We start from the raw sequence: 17,632 nt of genomic DNA on the forward strand, positions 1-17,632 counted from the left end.
CTGTCCCCACCTGGTACATACAGCTAAGGAGACAAGAGATTTTACTGTGTTTTATTTAGTAAAATGTTAAAATAAATAAATACAAATTGATCAGATGCTCTGTACCCCCTCCCCCCAACTTTAATTTGCTAAAATCTAAACACATTTGTACCAAAACTGAAACCACAAGGAACTTGAAGGCAGCAGGTACTGCAGATCACTATGAGCATCAGGCTAAAAAAAATAGAGATATTTAAAAAACCCAAACCAGTTCACAAGTGGGTGTTCTCATGGTGTGATTCTGTGACAACAGAGCAGTACCAGTCAGAAAGGGCATTTTACACCAGGGCCTGCAAGGATGGGAGATTGATGGCAAATGGGCAGCACAGGTGCCACTAGCTCATGGAGGACAGAGCCTGTGGCTTTGCCATTAGAAACCCAGCTGGGAGAGAAGCTGCCATCGTCCCACGCAGCACCAGGCCCATGGCTGCGGGGACAGCACTGCCAGAACTGGGGGCTGGTCACCAAAATCCCCTGGAGAAATCAGACAGACTGGGGGAGGGACCGCAGTCGGACACAGAGCCCTTCAGGGTCAGCTCCTGCTCCGGGCCCATGCCAGGACTCCCGCTTTACAGCTCAGTCTTGGTGAAACACCAGGGTGGGCATGAGGGAATGGGACGAAGCATGGCACACAGGTGGGGTGGTGGCATCAATAGATCCATGGAGATGGTGCCGCTGTGATCGCAGGAACATGAAGCAATGATTGAAGCCTGAGTATTTTCTCCTAAACAAGCAGAGCTGCCTTCACAACCCTCCTGCCCTCAGCTGCAGACATGGTGGGTGTTTGCAGAGTAGAGCCCGTCAGCTCCCTAAAGAAAACTCGGCATGGGCAGCCACCCCAGTGCCATACCAGACCTTGCAGGTGGCAGCAGCTCACCACCACCTCTCTGTGTTCACTGCTGTTGACACAGCAAAGTTGTTTCCTTCCTCCACAGGAGCCCGAACAGGTCGGCACTAGCAGTCTCCCCTGCTCCCCGCTGTTACCTTGCTTAATCTTTGCTTAATGGAGCTTGCAACACATGTTTTGCTTCTGTGGGGCTGTGAGAGGGAGCCGAGACACCTCTGACAGTGTAAGATGGCACTTGGAGGGGACCCTGCACCTGTGATTGGAGTGAAGCAACTTGTGGGACATGACTGCTGCTGGCTCTGTTTGCATGGGGCGGCCAGGAAGCTGCCCGAGTCTCAGAGGCTTATGCAGAAGCAAAAACCTTCCTCAAGGAGGGTCTTGGCTGCCTGTCACAAATGACATCAGGAGCGACTCAGAGACAACACCTTTTGGAAGGGACAGCTGACAGGTAAGACACTGCCTGCCTCTAGAGTCAATCACTGTTTTGATGTCAGTGATAATTTAAGTAAAGAAACGTAAGGGACTATGATTAGAAATTACACATTAGCCCAGAACAAGCAGAAACGTGCAGCCTCCTGCCGCACCCAGCACGGAGCTTCTTTCAGCAGTGCCTACCCCAGTGCCTGCAGCCATGGAAATCTGCTCTTCCAGACTCGGAACTGCCAGTACCTGCCTTACAGAGTGGAACGTGAGGCACAGAGCAATCTCCTTCCCTCCCCCTGCAGTTCTGGCATGCCCCACCTGAGAGGCCAACACCTGGATAACAAGCCAGGGGAACCCCTGCCCTTGCACGTGCACAGCACGTACTCAGTGCTGCTGCAGTATCAAACCTCAGGGCTGGGCATCCAAAATCAAGGGTTGCCACGGAACACAGCCCCAGCAGCTGCCCTGTGACGCTGCCTCCCTTCCCCACCTGAGCTGTTCCCCCAAGGCTCAGAGTTCTGATTGCTCACAAAGAGAAGTGTTTTCTCGAAGCTCAAAGGCAACAATACTTCATCTGTTTTCCAACAAAACACATGTAAGAAGGTTGGTGACAAAAGGGCAGGAGTTTGTTGAGGTATACTTTTGCCAGTGTAAATTTAGGAAAAAGAAAAAAGATGCAAAAGGTGGTGCTGAGCTGATCAATACTGCTCACTGCTGCTGCTGCCTTTCTGTGCCAGCTCGCCACCCAGGACAGACAGAGCCATGCTCACAAGGCTTTTGAGTTCCCCAGGCATTCCTGATAGCAAGCAAGCCCTTAAGTACTTCTTCCTTTCTAGACCTAGGGACTGGGCTGAGTTTCTCCACCTGAAGCCTTTTGAACCTGCTTGGATACTAGAGAGTGAAGAAGAACGGGCACAGAGCTGACCCCTGGTTACACTGGAGAGCTGGGACAGCTGCTTTCCCAGGAGGGTGCCCCATGGTCTGGCTGCTGAATGTAGCCTAGAGGCAGGCCCTCAGCTCCTCACAGGTTACCTTAAACTTAACACATGCTCGTTTAGCTGCACTGGTGAAATGGCCCTTTCCACGTGTCCCTAAAGAAACCAGATCCTGAGAAAACAGGGAGGCATTGCTTACACAGAGGGATTTTAGCACAGAACTGCCAGATGTGACAGCCCAGAGAGCAGAAATCTTGCACAGACACTCCAGGAGGTGGCTGAGAAGTACTTGAATCACACATCCTAGTCCACATTGTCTCCTTCACTCACACAGAACCCAGGACCTCTGGGAGCTGATGCTGGTTTCAGGTAGGCCGATGGTAACACTTGAACTAGGAAGGTGCAACCACACCAGCAGAGCTGAACCTTTAGCTAGTTTTGGGAATGTTTCTAGCTAAGAAAATGTTTAATTAATATGGTCCAGATGAGAGTAGGCTCTGGCTCCCCCAAGGTCTGCTTGATCTGCCTTATCCCCGTGTTGTAGCTTAGAAGTCAAACAAGGCTCTCGTCAGGATGGGATCACTCAGCAGCAGAAGCAGAGCTGGGGATGAGTTAGTGCCTACTTCCTCTTCCATCTGCACCCAAGCAGCTCTTTTCTCCCACCACACCTGCTCCTTTTGGAATGCAGACCAACCCTTGTCAGAAATCGAGGTAGGATAAAGAGTGGCTTTGTTCTACTCTTTCCACTGAACTTGCAAGCCCTGTAACTGCAGGAATACCTATCTACTCAGAAGGGAGCCCTATTTCACTCCTGGATTTTTCCTACCCTCACTTTCCCTCCTCATGTCTTTCCATATCTTTTTCCTCTCTGTTCTGCTTTACCCCATGTAACCTTTGTTTCCTTTGCTGCTCCTGCTTTTTCTCTTCCTTTCCATCTCCAGCCCTGTACCACTTCTCAAAAGAAGCTTCTGTCCTTTAATTTGTCCCTCACAGCACCCACTTCTGGCCCAGGGAAATGGGAAGCCCTGGCCTGGCTATTCTCATGAGATACACTCCAGGGACTTGCACAGCACAGTGATTTCCACAGCACCCGTGCTCTTGGCAAGCCTCTTTTCCGTTCACTACTCAGATATTTTAGTAATACTGACAGGGATACAAACTCTCACACAGGTAAGCTCTTGGTTTTCTGAAACAATTAAATTAACCTCTGGGAGAGGTGTTTGTCTTTTCATGGGTCTGTAATTACCAAGCTTACCAGTGCATGGTATAAATAATTTTCTTTATTGGTAAGTTGATCAACTATGTGCTCAGCCTATACAAGACACAATGATGCAGAAAGTTCTTGTCCCAGATAAGAAAGAAACAGGAGGGAAAAGGGAGCTAAGGGTAAAGGATAGAGAGACTCATATTTTTCAAGTATTACATTCCATTCTGTAGGAGTTACAAACAGGACTGAGGCTTAAAGAAGGATCTGAGTAAGACAGCAATAACCTGGAGACAAGACATCTGCAGCTCTCACTTTTCCTGATCCCATCTGATTTTTGGGTCATTCCCCAGTCCAGGTCTGACCAGTGAAAACAAGGATCCAACAGCATGTCACTGCAAGGTTTGATCACACGCCCTCAGAGACCAGCACCTAGCTGGCTGCTGCAGGGTTCTTTGGACCTTTTGACTTCTGAATGCCAGAAACTACAGAATGCATCGTGCTTGGGAATGGCCTTTGCTGAGGTAGTTTGTTGGCCAGGCAAACCTAAGTGCCAAATGAATTAGCTGCACAACAAAACATCTTCCTCTTTCTCCAGGTTCCTGACTCCTATATACTTATCAGAAAACTCTTTGCAGTAATCCAGCAAAGTTGAACTTGCCTTGGATCTCCAGAATTCCAAGGGAGGACAACAGGAGGTGAAGAAAGGTCAAAACAATTCTAAAAAGACACAACGAACTCTGCCCAAAGGAGGGTGGTCCACAAGGCAGTATAATACCAGTATTTTGGTGGTTATCTGAGCAGCTCACTGGGAGACACCCTCAGTAAAGGAGTGAATTTGGTTTAACATCTTAATATGTTATTTTAAAAACACATTTCATTAAAAGCATGTATTCATCATTAGTGCTTCAGAAGCAAAGAGGGCAGGGTGCAACTCAGCTGAGGAAAAGAAGAGAGAGAAACGTGCACTGCAAATTCACAAATGTTTTCTGCTGTATCCACATGGGAAAGAAATTTCAGAGTTTATTCCCTGTATTGTGGGCTGCCACAGCTTGGTGAGGCTAAGAGGGAGATTTCACTCCAGATTCTCCTGAATGCTGACCATGCTGCTTTTCAGGGCTGTCTCTGCAACAGTACAGGGAAGATGATTTGAAGCCAAGGAGGTCAGAACTAGGTTTCACATTTCTAGACATTTGGAATACAGATTTACTTTCTTAAGCCTAGTAAGATAAAGTGCAATATTCTTTTTCTGCCAACAATAAGACCAATAGATCTGCCCATAAAATTACCACCTCTTTAATTTCCAGGCTTTTAATTCATATTCCCACTGACAGAAACTTGCTTGCAACATAGAACAAAGCCCTGTTTTGCTCATGCAAAACATTAGTTCCTCCTACCAACATGGTAACTCCTGGCTAATGATGTCTGGGAAGAATCAGCCACGCTACTCACCCTACCTTCCAATCATCCCTAGAAGTTGCTTTCTCTACGTTTTGTACAGCACTAAACCCACTGCTGGTTCTAAAGACAATGGGAACACCAATGATGATACTAATTCTTGTAGCCAGGTCACATTCCCACTCTGACCACAGCACAGCTTTCCAGCTGTTTAAGGAACAGATTGCAAGGAGAAGGGAAAAAACAACTTCTGCAACACTTGCTCTGTTTCTGAGCAAAGGAGCAGGGTGACTTCTTAAAGCCCTTAGCGCTGGGCTGAGAGCCAGGACCATCTCTGATATGAGATTCCTTTGTGGTCTCATCTCTTCCCTTATAACAGAGATGTAAAAGCCACTTGTTTCCCACCAATGACATAAGAATTTGTTAATATCTTGATGATGGTTTAGAAATACAAAACCACAGCTATTATGACAGCTTCCCAAAGAGCAGAAGTTTTAGTACAAACTCATTCTATCTCAAATATTACATGAGAAAAAACCCCCAAACCAATACAAACCCAAAAGACAAGCTTGAGCTTTAAGCTGTCAGAGTTTAAATTTGTCCTTGATTGGAACCTCTTGTTGGAACCCTGGCTTCTGCCTCTCAGCACCTCTTACAGCAGCTAGGAAAAAAACCCCATTTTCCTCCATCTTTAGCGAACACCAATTCCCCTTCCACCCTAATGTTGGTAATTGGGCAGAGATAACTCCAATTTACTGTGTCTACACAGCAGCATCATTGCCAGTGTCAATGCAGCCCTGGGAATGCTCCTTGCCTATCAGCTGATACTGTTGCAGAGTCAGGAGAAAAAGCATCCAAACAGGATCAGTGAGAGAGAATGAAAACTACCTAAGCAGCATCAAAATGTCTAAGATCATTTTTCTGCCAAGTAATGATTAACTAAAGGCATCCTTTTGCAGGCTGGAACACAAATGCTGTAACAAAAGGGATTTAAAATTCTGTACTTGTTTACTTGGATTCTAAGGACAAGCAGATGCCTCAGGAAAGCAGTAACAGCTGTTTTAGCATCTCCTGGCTGGTTAATTGCGCTCAAATTTAAATATGGCTACTAGTGAATTTCACTTCCATCCTTTCCTGAATCAGCAAAGAAAACAGAAGGACTGTCAAGTCTCCAGGCACAGCCTCCTACCTCCAAATAGTGCAGTTCTTCCAAAAGAGCTCAGGTTAACACAGAAATAAGAGCATGAGAACCACAAAGACAGAGCACACCTATCCTTGGAGATGGTCTCTTATCAGGAGTGCTCGAGGCTTCAGAAGATGATGTTAAGAATCATCCAGGTGTTCAACTAAAGATCAACATGTTCCAAAAAGCAGTTTCTCCTCAATATCTGACTGTTATCTGATGGCTCACAATTTATAGAAGGCTCATGTTCAGTTAGGTTTTTTTCTCTTCAACCCTTGACATAGACAGTCCTTTGTTTAAATGCTATGGATTGCTGGCCTAGTGCTGCCCAATGGTAATGACCCCATTGGTAACTGGATTGATGGAAGGACATGTTTAGTATGATCCATTTTGACGCTGTTTGCCCAGCTGTCTGTTTGCCTGCCACTTCTGCTAACTTATCCTTCCAGCTCTGCTAGTTCCAGAACAGAACTCAAACATCAAAAGACAGAGTTGTGGTTATCACTGGCTCAGCTGAGAAGTGCGAGTAAGAGTCACTTTCCCAACTGAGACAAATGTGAGAACTCAGGATATCAGTTCTGAGCTCAGAGCTGAAAATAGTGCACACTCCTACAGAAGGAATAAAAGTCCTTAGAGGGCAGAAGGGCAACCTAAAGGAGAGGGAATAAAACAGCTCCAAGAACCCCAGAGAAGCCCACTTGGCTGGGGCAGCAAAGAAACCCTCTCAGGCTCTGTAGCGTCTGGAGTATTCACTTGCTCAGAAATGCATCCTTGAAATGCAAAGCTTTTCTATCTTGCACTACAAACAGCTGAGCAGGTCTGCCTCGCCACCCAACACATGCTCTCAAGGCCACCACACCGGGGACACTGCCTCACCTCGTGTGTGCAGTGGCTCAACTCTGCTCCCACTGGAAGCAAAGGGAGTTTTCCTAGTACTTCCAGTGGAAATGGGCTTTGCCCAAATGTGTATATGCACAAGGGAAACTAGACAGCTCTGGGACACAACCCGATGTGACCGGAATCAGCACCCTAAACTGAGCCAGACCCCACAATCAGGAAGCACAAGGCAGGCTCTGCTGTCTAGAGTGAAAAGACTATACATTAGAGATGAACTTCTTAAACAAGAGGAGATAACGGAGGGTGACTTCAGTCCAACTCAATGTCTTTCATTCTCAAGCTTGAATCAGTCTATAGCACAGAACTAGTAAAGCCTTAAACAAGCACACTGCCAGCTGCTTTTCTCTGGGTTACAAACACATGGAAGAATGGGAGAGAGATGGTAACAGCAGAGACAAGCCTGGGAGATCCTCCAGGTGGGGTGAGATCCAGCACTGTAGGATTTGATTCTCTTTAGACTTTAGCCAGTGGATATATGGTATAACCTATGGAAACTGTCCCATTAGATTTTAGAACACAAACACAGCAGAATGTCATCATAAATAAGCAAAGTCTGTGTTAAAAAATTCTAAGTACACAGCATTTTCTCCAGTTCTGACACCTTTTTAATAGAAATCACTTGTTTAGGAAACAAATAGCACTTTTGTAATTTTTTTTACAATGTTTCTTACCTTGATCTTATTTTAAGTAACACTAGGAAGACCTCAATATCTTTTATTTTCCTTTTTAATTTAAAAAAGTTGGTTTTTTTCCCCCAGATACAAAGATTTTGCCCTTGCATAAAAAAACAGTGCCCAAAACGATGACACAAGGACTCACAAAGACTCACTGTATCTCACTGACACTATTACTTCTAATCTATACCATGCAAGGTCCCATCTACCTCTTTAATTAGACTGTCAGCCTGAAAAACAGCTTTTCTATTCCTTATTTAGTTCTTGTTACCAAAAGAAGAGAAAGGAAGTGAAAGAAAAGGACATTTCTCTGTTGAGTTCACACATCTGGGTTATGTGCTACTTTGTTCAGGATACCTTTGTTGTTTATAAATACAGAAAAGGGATGGAATCTCATTTTCAAGTAATTGATGCACATTTTCTCTTGGGACACCTCCATCCAGTGCTCCAAGCTGACCCTGGATTCTGGCCCTCTATTTTCCCATTCCCAACACAGACTTTCTGGATGAGTGTGAGGACCCACAGGCTCTCAGGCACATGGTGTGATTCTTGGGGTGTCCTGCGTAGGGCCAGGAGCTGGACTCGATGATCCTGATGGGTCCCTTCAAACTCAGCATATTCTATGATTCTATGTGCTGGTTACTCAGTGAAAAGTCCATCTCCTTTCCTTTTGTACATCTCCTGTCTAAACAATAGTAAATACTGCTTATTTGATAGACTTGTCCCTTCTGGGCACTGGGATTTGATAATTTATATTTCTGGTTTTTTGGTTTAATAGTACTGAGAGTTTAGAAACAGGAAAAGCCCATAGGCTCTTTGGACTTGTTTTTGTTTTCCCCTAGCTAAACAAACTGTTCTGCAAATAGGAACTTGAAACCTGCTCTCCTCCCTTATCCCTGCTCCTCACCCCAAACAAAAATAAAACAAACCTATAGTGGCTGTGGAGGCTGCTGCAGGCACACACTGGTGTAAAATATAGAGAGAGTAAATATATTATTTCACTTGGCATGGTGCTGGCAAAGAACCCCCAGCTGGCACTATTCATGTAACATGATCCAAACTTCGCATGTACACACAGAATAAGAAGGATCAATTGGCAAACTCCGGTGCCGCCTGGCACAAGCATCTTCACGCTCTCTCTGGAACCAAAGAACTAAAGAATTCTGCACTTTCCAGAAGAAATCCAGTTTTGCTTTTCTAGAGTTTCTTTATTTTGCTCTTTCTCCTCGCCGCCACCTCCCTTGGCTCCTTCTTAACTTCACTGTGTTATTTAGTCTCATCGCCCTTGTTACAGTTCACCATGCAGCTCTGGGAAGGGGAGGGGGCTAAGGTGGAGGTGGCAGCATTAGTATTGTTAGTGGAGTCCATGCCGTTGGAGATGGCTACTGAATTGACCTCAGAGTTTATGGGTTTTGAAAGGTCGATGCCTTGGATGAGGCGGATCAGCTGTTTTACCTTCTCCAAGGAGCTGTGCATCTCCTTCTGTTTTGCAAGGATGGTATTCTTCATTTCCATGCATTTCTACAGCAAAACAGAAAAGCAGTAATAAGTTCAAGCTTGTGAATGAAAGGAGGTAAGAGAAGGAATATGATGTTCACAGATCTAAATGTAAGTACCCAGAAAAGACTGCAGCTGCAATTTCACTTTTCCAGCCTAGAAGAAAAAGAGTCTCTAGGCTGTGTTCACAGGAGAATTCACATTTGCAGGCTGAGGAAATAAATTTCCAAGACATAGCTGTCACCTGGTATCGCTCCCTTTCATTCCAAGGTGTGCAAATGAACACAGACAGCTCTATCCTTTTGTGTTTCTTTTGAAGGAAAACTTTCAAGTGTATGTTCTTACTATTTTTTCTATTAGTATTACATTACTGAAATTTCTTTAGCTCAGATCTGCAAGCTCAGGCATCCCACTGCAGCTGACTGCTGACAGTGTGTGTGCAAACCATTAATGGGATACAGCCTTTGCTTTCACGTACATTTTAGCAGGAACATCACTTCCTTCTCTCAATAAGTAAAAGGGCACTTGAAAAGGAAACCAAACTCCTCTTCACTTGAAAATCTTATTTTGTGGCCACTTCATTCTCTTAGAAGTGGTAGTAACATAGCCAGCTCATCAGCTAAGAGCCAGGGTAAGGCTTTTAAAAAAAGCCCACAAATGATGTTTCAAGAGTGAAAAACTGCTTATATGTATATTTGAAACTCACAAAAATGAGGAAACAGTAACTATGTCTGTTACACTCAGGTTTTTACATGAAGACGGCAACCTTCCTACACTGTTCAAATCTTTTATCCATGCTGATCTCCAGACACTGTTGGTTTTAGCTTTACTACTTTCACATGCAGCTCATGGTATCACAATAGCACTACAAAATCCAGACCTAATGTGCCTGTTTTGGACAGGTCCAATATAAGTATAAACATTCTCCTTGCCCACCGCCAATCCCTCATGTTAAGGGCTTGCATCTGCCTCGGTACATCGCTGAGAAACAGTGTGAGTTGCCTACTGCTGCTCAGGTTACACCCAGCTACTGCTAACCAGAAGGTGACAATCTCCAGGACTGACAACCAGCACCTCACAATCATTTTATTTGTATTGACAGCACTGAGTGGTCTGTAAACATGGGACACTTTTGCTCTAATAGGCAAAGGCAGGAGCCTGGAAAGTGCATCTGCATCTAAAAAGAAAAGTCTGCAATTATGAATGCAGCCTTACAGATGTTGCCACACAGCAGATTCTGCTTTTTTTCATTATGTAATGCTGACTAGGGCTGCACCAATGAGGAGCTTAAACTTTACACTGGCAACTCAAGAGACTGATTTGCATATTAAGGTGAGAAGAGTGACCAAATTAATATGTATATTCCAATTACTGCAATAAACTAAGGTGGAAACTATAGTTTCTGGTTTGAAGTATGTGCAGTGTCCAGCTGCTGACTGCCAAGGCAACACATCAAGGTCCTGAGAGTCAGTCGTGAGTAAATGGTCACTTTTGCATCAGAAAGGTCTGGAGAGTGCACCAAGGCTGTAACTCTCACTACTCACAGAGGCCCAACCATTCTTGTTTAAGTGAGCCACTAGAGAATTGGACTCAATCTACTGCCCACAGACAAAAACGCTCTGGGTCACTTTTGTCACCTGCTGATATTATATGTAACTGTATGTCTACCTACATGTTCAGCATGGATCATGTGTAAGAGACTCAATATAAGTGTATGTTTCATTCCTGCTTCCCAAAGTCCTAAAAAGCAACAGAAAGTGCTCACTCAATTCTAAATAAATCCAGTGGATGACAAGTCTGGCATATGGAGTCACTCTATAATAGTTTTCTCCCTGCCTTGTGGCACCAGAACACAGGTGAAGGGTTATTTGGGAGGACAATACTCACTGTTATAGAATTGCTGAGCTGTTTGACCTTCTGCTCTAGTTGTTCTCTTTCCTGTTTTAAATCTGAACTCCATTTAAGTAGTTTCTGTTTTTCCTCTTCTTTTGCTGCAAAACAGAGTATTAAACAGAATATTAAAAATATTTCTCTTACAACAGTGGATAGAAGGTCTACACTGCTTCATATAAAGAGGGGAATTATATTTAAATCAATGCTTAACAACTTGTGCACTGAATCACCCCCAAAATTTTATCTACAGACACAAGCATGACAAGCTTAAGAAATATTTAGACTGCTATTTTCACTTCACTAGTAATTAAGGTTATTTCCTTTAGTATGACAAAATTTCCTTTTGTAAAGGAAGTACCATTCTATCCCACTCCCAAAATAACATCTTCCATTATTAAAAGTGAAAGAAAAGTGTTCATAATTTTCTTACCTGCTTTATATGCAATATACGAATGAACAATTGCTAAAGTTCCTGGCCATGGGATTGCTTCTTCCTTCTTTAGCATCTGAAAGAAAATTTTCATAGAGATTTAGCTGGTAAAAAACCTGCCTCAGAGAAAGCAAAAAGGGGAGAGAGAGAAAGAGGGAAAGACTGAGGGTTTTCTTTCATGGCTATCATTAGGCTCAGCCCTGTTAACATGAAGCTTCACAGACCTGATCTGAGATTTAACAGAAGGAATTATTCACAACTGTATTGTGGCTCCTACAAAGCAAGCCTATTTCTTACAAACGTCAGCATTTTCTTAAATTCCCTCCATAGCCACAAATAAAGTCTACTAATGATACTGAACAACTTAAAAGAGGAATGAAAAGATAATATACCTGAACTCAAAACTTGCCAGGAGATATAAACATTACTTCATGGTTCAGACAAATTGCTGATCTTAGTTTTTCTGGGAAAAAATTTTTCATGCTGCAGCCTAGTCTCCACACCATACATTCAAACATCACACTTCCTGGCTAGTAAAACATTAAATTGTCCTATCACCCCTTCTTATCAGAATCATCTTAATAGACTTGTCAAAGTCTCTTTATAAGAGTAAGCACCATTTATGTCTTTCGGATGCTTCCTACATTTTGCTTCCTAACAAACTTTCAGAGGAAAGAGACATATTTTTAGTACATGATCAGCGTGGTGTCTCAGAAGACAGAAGACTTGGTCAGTTTACAGTGAGGCTACTCAAATTTCCTCCCTAATTTTGTTGGAAGCTATCACAGAAACATGAAGAGGAGGGATAAAATGAGAGTAGGCAAGAGCAGGAGCACCCAAGTCATAATGCTCCCTCCTCTCTGGCAACTACTGACCAAGTCACTTGAGCTTTGCATTTTCATTCTTCTGAGCAGCACATCGTAGGTCAGGCTGTTTCCTTATGTTACCACCTGGCACACCAAAGGCCATGAGGGTGACCAAGCAATGTACTGCATTAGACAGGACGCAGCTTCAGCCTGCCTATTATCAGCAATCCTTTGCAACTTCTGGAGCTCCATGGAAGGGTTAGGAATACAATAGTTTACTTCTTTATCTTGTAATCGCAATGCAATTATCAACAAAATATTAAAATAAGACCTGCTCATTTCAATTGTGCATTTTCAGAGAGTGATCTGGAAGGAAGAACCACGAAACTGTTCTCTTATACTCATTATACTGATGGTGGATGATATTATTAAAGAGAACACTGAAGACAACCTTTCTGATGTTTGATTTATATAAGCAAACAGGGGCTTATATTTGTTCTATCTATTGAGGTAGGCTTGTGCAAATGTTTTATTTATTTGTCCAGAAGAATATACTAATAACTTTTGAAGAAACAATGAGCTTAAAATGAACAGCAGAATTTCTATGGGTTGTAGATAATCTTTCCCAAAAGTCTGTATACTTTGATCCAGAAAAAGAGTAAAAACGTAAGGGTAACAAATAAAGACCCCAAATTTGGAAGCAACACCCGACAGTTTTGTATTAGCACACATTCCAACAGAGGTAATAATTCAATGAAATTCACACAAGCCTTATTGCACATCAAATAGATTTGTTCAGTGTCAGGCTGTCTTGGCCTAAGTAACCCAAGCAATCTGGTTATTTTCTTGAACACCAAAAGTCCTCACATGCATTGTACATAACTCCCTGTCTGTCAAACAATACCTGGTCTTGACATTTGGGACAGATCCACATGCCCTTGGGAATGGTTTTCAGAGGCGGGTCCAGACAATCCAGGTGATAAACACGTGAACACGTGTCACACATCAGCAACTGCCCGCTTTTTCTGCAAACGCTGCAAAAATCCTCATGGATATCACCCTACAAAATTGAGGGGAAAGGGTTTGGGTGAGAGAACACAAGAGAGAGAAGGCAAAAAGTGAACTTTGGCCTTTGATATCTACATCTTAGTTGAATTCAAAGTTTACAGCACTAACTGTTTCTAAGGGGATTCCAAAAGGTCAAGCCTTTTTTAGACTGTGAAACAGGAAAACCACGCCAGATGTCAGAAACACTGACATCTGTCCTCCCAAACACTCCCTCTGTCCTCCCAAGGCAAAATGGTACAGCAAACACTTATTACCATAGCTTTTCTTAACAACTGCTACCCCATAGCCTTTCTTCAAGATTCCCTCTTTACCCTGATCTTTTTATTTGCCTGAAGTGATGAGCTACCCACTTCCTTAACCCTCCTGATTTTTGGATGTAAGCCCAACTCCACTCCAGGAATGCTGATTAGGCTGTCTCTTGCCAGTAATAGTATGTAAGAACTGAGTGGCTTAAAATAACACTGTCAAATATTTAGGTCACCTTTAAAAATGAAACCGTAAGGAAAAGGTGTTGTGCTTCTAAATGAAAAAGAATAGAATGAATTATGTTCTGAGACAATTCTTTTTACTTCACTTGGGCTACCTCAAGTAGCATCAAAACAGCTGTGACTCAAAACTTTCTTATTCTCTATAGAGAGTGGATTGTTTCATCACTAACACAGACTGAGAGCCAGGATAAAAAAAATACCAAGAGAGATTTTCTAACTTTTTTTTTAAAGAAAGAATTGAAAACATGACTGGCTGTGCCTTTTAAAACAACTAGGTTTAGTTACTATTGCCTTTCCATCAGAGAGAAATCTTTCCTACAGCCATTAGCATCCCAAAAAGGTAGGTCTGATTTTTGTTTGTTTTTCCTCTTTCTCTCTTCTACTGTTTTGATTTGATTTTCGGATATTTGAACAAAGAGGCATGATAGAAAGACGGCTCGGCATTCATAGAGGAAGCGAGGGGCAGCCCACCCTCTCCTCTGACCACGGGGCTATCCTGGCAACTCCACATATTCAAGGCCCCATCTGGCGTCTGAAGTACACACTTGTCACTGACTTATAATGAAGTTTCACACATTCCCCCCAGATCTGCAAGACTGCAATTTTAAGATGTGTGTGTTGAGTAGAACTGTGGGTACACACTCCCCTGTATGAAATACCAGCGTATGCAAGGTTTCGTTTTGGCACAGATCATCTATTCACGTGTGCAAATAATTTCTATCAGTTTGGAGGGATAGCAGATTTGGCCATGCACTCACGCATTAAGGTGCCAGGCAAGAAAAATTACAGTAATCTCCACTATGAATATCATAATACACATGTAAAAAGAATGACACACGAGCAATCTGCTCAGGTTTCTACTTCCCAGCTCTACTGCTGCTGAGGCCCTTCTTCAAAGGGAAGGCTACTCTTAATTCCCAAGGCTAACACTGATTTCATGTTTTGTAAAGGATCAATCTTTAGTGAATTTTCAGTGCCATGTTTCGGATCCATAACTCCCAGGGACTGTTGAGAGCTGAGTTATAGTAGTACTTCATCCTTTAACACCAAAGAGTTCCTCAGTGTTAAATGAAGATCTAAATGAGTGACATTTCATGCTTCTTGTGAAGTGATGTGTTGTAACCAGGCTTGGAAGAACTTCTTTCCCTCTATCATGCATTCTCTGAATACAAGGAAAAGGCAGCAGGTAAGAGATGTTATATAAGCTAAAATAAAATCCTCTTCAAGATAAGGAAAAGTTTAAGAGGGGAATTCTCTCATTTTAGAAAAAAAATTCTGTTCTAGAGACTTATGTATCTTAAGATGCTTTAGCTGCCACAGACTACACAATGGCTCTTGGTAACAAAGTGCAAAATTACTGGTGTGCTGAAAACCAAACCTGTTATGTCTCATACCCTGCAGAAAGAGACCTACAAAAGAGACGTGCTGTTTCTTCTTGACGGGGAGACATGTAAAAATTTAGACCCAGAATATACCAAATTCAGCTGAATACTGCAAAGCCTGTAGTGATACAGGTGACCAGTGTGCAGTGTAGCTGAATGCATGGAGATGACAACACACATGCACAAATTTCACAGTTCTATTTTTGGTAATGCAAAATTCAGGGCATTTTCTCAGCATTAACAACCATCCTTATCAAAATCCCAGCCAGTGTTTGATTCCAAAGAAATGCCCCAGGTCTTACTATTATTTAGTTAATAAATATATGCATTAAGGGGGGGCTGGATTTGGTGTTGTGACATGCACCCCACTTAACCTAAGCTTCTGAAGCAGCTTTGTGTAGGCTACAGCCAACCAACTTAGGCTAGAGCAGAGCTCACTGAGGCTGCTCTGACATGCTACAGGCTGAAGTGACTGAAGAATAATTTCAGAACAGATACCATAAAAGGTGATTTAATGTCACTTTCTGCTCTACTTCCTCTTCACAAGGGACCAGGAAAATAAATTTAAGCTTTCTGGACAGCTAACAGTTTTCTTTATTTTGATAAAGTGTCTAGAGCAGCAGGGCCTGGCTTTAGGCAACAGAACTGAATAATACAGTATCAAATGTATTTTGTGCTTGGGTATGTAATATCTATACTTATATGTACATTTCACTGGAATAACATGGGAAAACGAAATATTCTGCAACAGGAATTGTTCATGACCATATAAATAAAGATGATCATTGTGTATGATGTAAGTGAATTAAATTATCAGAAGCAATACTAATTCTGGCATTTCCTAACTTTTACAGGCTTTACTCTGCAATCTGAACGTTCTACAATGCTCCTCTCAATTGAAACACTGTTTTGATGTGTTTACTAATAAAAAAGGCATTTTGTGACCAAAGACTTGAATCATCACTAAAATGGAGATTGTTGCACAATTTTTACTGCTGAGTAATTGACCTTCAAAGGCAATTGCCATCTTCCAGGTGAATATGCCACTACTGCATGAGGGAGAACCACACATAACCAAGCGGCTCATAGACAATTGCCAAATAGAAGAAAAAAAAAGGCGAGAGAGAGAAAAAAAAGAGGTTTTATTCAATCCTGCCTACTGCATTATTTCCTTCCTTTTCCCAGGTTCTAGTCCTACTTTCTACCCCTCCATCGTTATCACCAAAACCATCTTAAGTTTCTGCTTCATCCTCCTTTCAAAATTTCTCCCTGTCATTCAGAGAGTAACATTTCAGGAGAAATTCAAGAAGGCTGTTCTGGTCCACTGTGCCTGATGTCAAGTGCTTGGCCTGATTTGCAATTTTCATAGGGTGGCTAAACACATAGATTACTCAAGTGCTAAATCAAATTTCCATTCTAAAGCCTATAGGAATTAGACTCTTAATGCAAAAACATTTTAAAGATAGGCAAAGCTGCAGTTTTTTTCTTTATCTGTCTGATGAACTGCTCAATTATTTTAATTGAGACTTCTGAAATAGCCCTTTCCTTAGGCATGCACTTGTGTTTTCCTTTTTAAGTGTTCAAAAGTTCCAAATCAGAGTCTGTAACTACAGAAAACATTTTCTGTCCTATCTAGAATAAAGAGACTTTTCTATATTCACATCATCTACTAACAGTGTAGACACTCTTCAACATGACATGGTCTGGCCTCACTGCCAAAAGAAGTGATCCTGATTTCTCCTGATTTCTCTGTATGCCTATTCATTTCACCCTGCATGAAGCTGGCACAAGAATATTTGTGTCTATAAAATTAACTGGATTAGGGCGTGATCCTGGCTAAGACTAAGAATTTTTAGCTATGTCAGTTCCCCGATGCAGATCACTATGTGGCCTCAGATATGTCTGTGCTGAAACAACACAGGACACATGAGGCATTTAAGGGATGAGAAAAGACTGCTGGTGACAGGCAGGATAGCTGTCCTCAATGGTAGCACCTGGCATAAACTGTGGCCTGAGCATTTCAGTGGATACTGTATTCTCCATTGATTTGAGTTGCAAGGTCCTTAAATGTCAAAGAACTAATCCTCCTCTTTGTCTTCACCACCAGCATGACTCGTACTACTGCTGTTTAAGTACAGAGTACTTTTCCAGCACTGTATTGCAGTTTTCCAGCCAAGGATGTTAAAGATTTTTACAAGTATTGCTAAATTCTCAAAACTCAGACAGGAAAAGCATGCAGCATGACAAATATATAAACAGAGAAAACCAAATCACAAAAAAGGGATGTGAGTGCACAAGCTTATACAGCAATCTTATGAAAACATATTAAAAGAAGAACACCTTCCATCTTATGATGGTGACTGGAAACCATTCCTTTCTTTACAATTAGCAAGAACTATAAGATGTGATGAAGAACAGATATTTACCTCTTTTCTGATATTTTGCTGTCTCTGAAGATTCAGATTTTG

At 42.4% G+C, this 17,632-nt stretch overlaps 1 protein-coding gene across 11 annotated transcripts in view; it reads right to left on the reverse strand.

Annotated features, from left to right (window-relative positions):
* Positions 1-37: 37 nt before the first annotated feature.
* The window catches only part of PHF21A (PHD finger protein 21A), a 135,239-nt gene continuing 117,644 nt past the window's right edge, over positions 38-17,632 (reverse strand). For all 11 annotated transcript variants that reach the window (XM_032113382.1, XM_032113378.1, XM_032113381.1 and 8 more), the window contains 4 exons: positions 13,131-13,286; positions 11,421-11,496; positions 10,985-11,088; positions 38-9,121 (listed from right to left, as the gene is read on the reverse strand). In XM_032113382.1, coding sequence (XP_031969273.1) covers positions 8,867-9,121; positions 10,985-11,088; positions 11,421-11,496; positions 13,131-13,286 — 591 coding nt within the window. In that variant the 3' untranslated portion in view covers positions 38-8,866. The remainder of the gene's footprint in view (positions 9,122-10,984; positions 11,089-11,420; positions 11,497-13,130; positions 13,287-17,632) is intronic.

Source organism: Corvus moneduloides, chromosome 6 (assembly GCF_009650955.1).
Source record: "Corvus moneduloides isolate bCorMon1 chromosome 6, bCorMon1.pri, whole genome shotgun sequence".
NCBI lineage: Eukaryota > Metazoa > Chordata > Aves > Passeriformes > Corvidae > Corvus > Corvus moneduloides.